The sequence below is a fragment of the Notothenia coriiceps genome, unplaced genomic scaffold, assembly GCF_000735185.1.
Source record: "Notothenia coriiceps isolate Sejong01 unplaced genomic scaffold, NC01 NC01_scaffold00026225, whole genome shotgun sequence".
Classification (NCBI taxonomy): Eukaryota; Metazoa; Chordata; class Actinopteri; order Perciformes; family Nototheniidae; genus Notothenia; species Notothenia coriiceps.
The window spans coordinates 268,897-274,955 of record NW_011358926.1 but is presented as its reverse complement, the minus strand read 5'-3'; the positions used below and the strand labels follow the sequence as shown (position 1 = coordinate 274,955).

At 38.6% G+C, this 6,059-nt stretch overlaps 1 protein-coding gene across 1 annotated transcript; it reads left to right on the top strand.

Moving 5' to 3' along the window:
- The first annotated feature begins 875 nt into the window (after positions 1–875).
- smndc1 (survival motor neuron domain containing 1) lies at positions 876–6,059 on the top strand. The gene is given in 7 exon segments (XM_010784193.1): positions 876–1,030; positions 1,368–1,487; positions 1,904–2,046; positions 2,330–2,485; positions 3,617–3,698; positions 3,701–3,729; positions 6,056–6,059. Coding segments are annotated over 6 exon segments (534 nt in total). The 5' UTR covers positions 876–1,030.

Here is a 6,059-nt window from a genome sequence, read left to right as displayed (position 1 = left end):
TCATCTGCTAGTGGAGATTTAAAAGCAATTTGTTGTTGCTCCCAGACCCTGAAACCATTAGCTGATTATGGCATTAATAATATATTTGATTTATAGAAGTAATATCTGTAGTTTATTCAATTACAATAGATTAAGATAACACTCTTTATGGTTTATCTGTTCTACTTTATTAACAAATTGTTGAGGTATATCCTGAGAGAAAAATAACTGGAAATAAAATCTGAATCAGTAGAGAGATCGCAGCCTTTAACTAAAGAGATCACTCACTAGAGCAGTACATTTACAGTAATAAAAAAGGTAGCTTGACACATTTTGTTTTTCCAAGGACATAGTGAATACATCACCTAGTATCGAGTATTTGATACACAAATATAATGTGTTTTCCTGTCTTGTGCTGTGCAACATAATGCTTCAATATGACATTTATTGGGAATTTTAATTATTTTTGTGTGCCTGATTTTGGATACACTGATGTCATCATTTTTGATTGTGGTAGCTTACAATTACTGTGACATTATGCCTTAAAATAATAACAACTATTCTTTTAAAAGTGTTTTTATCTCTGGAGCATTCTAATGATCTGCACAGTTTTACCATATATTATCTTTATTAACAGTTCAATAAGTAACCTAAATCTTGATGTACAAAAACAGTTTTTTCATACCACAGGCAGACACAACACAAAGCATTATTCATGGGATGGCTATAGTCGCAGTACAAACAGTCATGTCCCACACTTGTAAGTTAATTATAGCTACATGGCTTCCAGTATGGGAAAATTATCAGCAGACTGAAGATACTACTGAGCACTGAGCATTGCCGCTAGGGGGGCTAACGAGTCATCGCTTGGTATTTATTCTGATATCTCTTGTTATCGCGAGAAATTCGTTTGCCGACTTCCGGTTAGCTATTTGTGTACGGGACGAAGAAACGAATTGCTGTTGTTCTTTTCAGCAGTCGATTTAGGAAATCTTCAACTTGAAATTTGAATGCTTGCCGTATTTATAATTTGAACAACATATATACTGAGGTAAGATTACACCGTGACCCATGCTTTTTGTGATTGCGCCTCGGCCACTCGTTGCTAGCATTAGCCGTTGTCCGTCAAATTGACGTCGACGAAAGAAGGCCGAGGGGTATTGCTAACAGTTTTAGCGTCAAGCTAATGTATTCATCTTGTTTGTCATTTAACACTAGATGTGGATGTGTCCACGGTTCACTCAGATGCATTCAAACACGATACGAAAATTGAGTCTGATTATAGTAACGTTCATGTGTGGTGGCTCGATATTAAAAGTTGTTTACGATTAGCTTTTGGGATATGCTAACGTTAGCCAAACACGCTATTTCTTTTTGTATACGAACAGATGTCGGAAGACTTGGTGAAACAGTTGAACAGCTACAAAGCCCAGCTACAGCAAGTAGAAGTTGCCTTATCTACCGATGAAGAAAATGAAGACCTCCTTAAACTCCAGAAAGACTTGCAGGTTTGTGTGACTATAATGTAGTAAAGTATATTGAATTACACTTAAGAGTATTTATAATAGCTGGATTCGAAATAAAAGGTTAAACACTTTATAATGGAAACATTGAATACCAAATCATAACATTGAAGTACTTCACTGTGAAAACTAGCTATCTGAATGTGTATGTTTTTAAACATTGTATAGATTTTGCAGCAAAAATAATTATCCTAATCACACAGAATAATCTTATCCGTAGGTTCTCTTTTGTTGTCATACATTTGCAGGTTTGTCATGTGAAATATATACTTTCATGTTAAAGAGAAGCATCTTAATTTACAAGCAAATATTATTTAAATGCTTAATTACAGTTAGTGTTAGTATTGCCATGGTCTTAAGATCAAGCCAAAACACTGAAATAACCTACCTTTTTCCTGCAGGAAGTCATCGATCTGACAACAGACCTTCTTACCTCACAACCCGCTGAGAGTGCTTCAACTACTAATAGCTCAGTGACAGCGCCAGTGAAGCAGCGCTGGAAAGTGGGGGACAACTGCCTGGCTGTGTGGAATCAGGACGGACAGTGAGTATCACCAGCCTCTTTTCATAAAAAAGCATTTCCCGTACACTTTTCTATTTCACTTTTATTAAAAAGTAATGTTTTTAAATTCAACCAGTCTCTATAAATATAGGTGTAGCAAAAGTCAACTGTAAATACTTCTTATTATACAAATTGCTCAAATAATTACATCTTGTAACGATTAACTTGTCATTAAGTATAATTCATGAGTAAACGATTGCTTTATTTTGAAGAGCTTGAGTATTTGGCTCATACTCACCTGCTTACAGACGTGATTCTTTGGCAGGACTTATGAGGCTGAGATTGAGGAGATAGACCGGGAGAATGGCACCGCAGCCGTGACCTTCGCCGGGTACGGGAATGCTGAAGTGATTCCTCTGCAGAACCTCAAGCCATCCGAGGACGGGAAACGAAATGCCGACGATGGGAAGCCTAAATCAAAGTATGAACTGAAAACACATCTCACTTACTTTATATGCAAACATATAAACCTTTGCTTACTTCCAGCCTATTCATATTTTAAGGGAATGCTTGGCATTGACATTACACTGTGCAAGTTACATATATTTTGTCTAAATATGTTAACGTAGTTAATACAATTGTGAGCATCCACCTTTACTCTGAATACAAATCTAGAACTTCATCACTATTGAGTTTAGTCGTTTTCAGGAAACACTACTGTGGTGTCATTAGGGGCTTTCACACCGGAGTACTTTTCCCAGGAATAGTTCCTATAGTTCCTGGGATTTTGCCATCACATCAAAAAGATCTGGAACTAGAACTTTTTCGTGAACCTTTTCATCCCTTTTTAGGGACTTTCCTGGGGAGAAAAAGGTTCCAATTTCCGATTGGCTGGGCGAATTGCAAACCACGCCCTGTAAAACTCGGAAAAGTTTTTATTTCCGCTGAAGCCGCCATTTTATTTGCTTGTATTATTAGCATTAGCCCAGCGCATCAACGGAGAGAGACTAACTTATGGCAACACAAAAGAAAACATGGGAGTGATGAGGAGGTGTCGGCGCTTCTGGCGATTTACTGTGAAGTTGTTTGCGGCCTGCCAGTAAACCCAAAGCAGCAGAAGAAGAAGTGACGTCAGCGGCTCCCTCAGGCACTTATTCCAGTTTGAACATTTATTACGATTTACTAGATAGTTCCGGGGGAAAGTTCCGTGAACTATTCCTGGGAAAAGTACTTGGTGTGAAAGCGCCCTCTGTATTGCCTTCTCACTGACAGGCGGGTAGCATTTGAAGGAGGTCGGCTTATCATCATTCAATATATGCACAGATGATTGTAATGTTTTTCTTTATATACGACATAAAAAAGCAAACTCTTCCAAGACGCTGGCTCGTCTTGTTTCTTCAATACAAAGACCGAATGGCATGAATACCTCTACTATGTATGGTTTAACAAATACTTGTAATGGATTCAGCAGAGTTTAAGTGATATTAAATAGTTCAGTATTAAACGCATGGTTTCATTAGGCTGTTTTTTATGGTTTTTGGTTATTGCATTTGTTCCTCATCAGGACTGCATGTTAAATGTCTTCTCCTTTCTCCTTCGTTTGTCTTTCTAGGAAAGAACAGATACGGCAGAGAATCAGAGAGAGTATAAGAAGAAAAAAAGCCCAGAAAAAGGTTCTGAGGATGAAGGGAATTGGAGACAGAAGAGGGAGGGAACAAAGTCAAAGTGGAACAGAATTTCAATCAACAAANTAAATGGCACTTCAAAAAGGTTGCCGACCCCTGGTTTAAAGCAATTACTTAGAGTGTCTAATGAAATCATTACATCTCTTCTCACTTGAGTCATACAAGCCTTGTATGACTCAAGTGAGAAGAGATGTAATGATTTCATTAGACACTCTAAGTAATTGCTTTAAACCAGGGGTCGGCAACCTTTTTGAAGTGCCATTTAAAAAAAAGAAATGTGATCAGTGTGCCAAATCCACATTAAGATCACTATGACTCACGCTTGCATGCACGCACGTGAGCGGTTGTGGCATGACCACCTAACAGAAATATATGGACACAAGATGTGTGCAAATGTATTTAGTATCCTATCCATGTGAACATGATTTAAGTGGGGGGGGAACCTAACATCATCTAGGGGGTCCGGTGGCATGCACCCCCGGAAGACTTTTTTTTAATATTGAAGTTAAAAGCATCAATCTGGTGTACTCTGAGAGCAACATTAAGAGATCTATGGATCGCTCACTCACACAAAATACACTCGTGCCACACACACACACACACACACACACACACACACACACACACACACACACACACACACACACACACACAATGATTTATCCCCCCCTCCAAAGGCCACTTCAGAACATCACGATTTATGATTGTGACACTAAGCTAATAAAACTATGCTTTATAAGCTCTCTCTCTGGCAGGCGTTCCCACAACACAGCGCCTCAGTCAGACTTCTCCATTTCCTTCTTATTTCTCTCACCTATAGTTCAATAAGAGCTCTTTAAAGCAGCAAGTCACGCATCTCAGGTGAACTTAAAAGGCAATTAAAGACCAAAGAGAAAACACATTGCAGACAATGAGATTGCCAAGGCAGGCTTGCACAGACAGAGACCTTAGTAACAAGTTTAAAATCATAGCTAGTGATGAATAGAGTGTTTTTAATTGAATGTTGGGTAATTCATTATGAATTGAGCACAATGCATCAGGCACACTGGGGCATGCAATGCTTCCCCCCCTCTTGAATTGATAAGGATGTGAGATAATCAAATAACATTGTGAGTGATGGGAGCAGCAGGAAGCTCCTCTTTAATTTGCCTCGTGCAATCTCTGTTACTTTCCATACTCCCTCTGCTCCCTATTGCATCTGCAAACCACATTTTACTGAATAAAAAGTCGTTTTCTATCCCCAATGATTTTACTGGATAATATTGCAACATTTCTAGCAGTCTAAATATGCAGAATATGACCAACCTTCAGTAAGAAAACTATTTTTTTTTCTTTTTTCGGTGCTATGACGGTATTTTTCCGAATTATTTGCTGGGCCATTTTCAGCCTACAAGATTCCATTAGAGGTCATTTTCTAGCTCTAGTCCTTGAGAAAGGGATTATTGTTATTATTATTTAGGATTAAAAAAGGTCAACTAGTAGGTTATTATATTTTCTTAGCTCATCTAAAAAGCAAAACATGCTCGCCTGGAAGGGGCTCAAGAAGCCCCCAGGGGACTGAGGACCTACTGGAAGTTAGGCGAGCTAAAGCGCATGGATAATGTGGAATTGACTAAATATACCATCAGTTGGAAGTTCATTCTTTGGGACAGCAAATACAGTCTTTACTCATTCATGCTTTCATTTAATCATATCTGACCTCCTCCTTTTTCCAACATTTGAAAAATAATTTGACATTTTATTTTTTACAAAAGAACAAAAGCTGTTTTACAGAATATTTTAAACTTCTTTACCTACCCTAAATGCCTAGGGTATACTATGCGTGTGTGACAGAGAGAGAAAGAGAGGGGCAAAGGGTAAGGGCTAAACTGTTATGTGAATAGTCACAAAATAAGGGTCTTACTCATCTTTCTTGAGTTAATCTGTCACGGTCCATTTACATTTTAATAAAAACTATAATGAGTTTTAAAACATTGATTTTCCATGCTCATTACCATCAGAAGTAGAGATAATCTCCACTCTGTGAAACTGGAAGCACCGTCTCTACAGCAATGCGTTCTTTGCCCTGCAGTGAATCCTCGCTGATACTAAATTAAGCTCTGGCAAATCTCCTGCTCCGGACACCATAATTCTTCCTCAGACATCTTGTCCTTTCTCTGCTATCGATCGTAACCATTTCCAGTCTGGCCTACTCTCCTTCTCAGGCTCAAGCTTCTGCACAACACCCCCGCCCCACCCACATGCTCCTGGATGATGTCAGGACACACACAAAGTAAACACAACTGATATAGCTTACTATGATTGTGCTTCATCTCACCAGCTAGGGGTTATTATGTGTATAAAATTATCCCTCGGTGTGCTGTCAGGTAA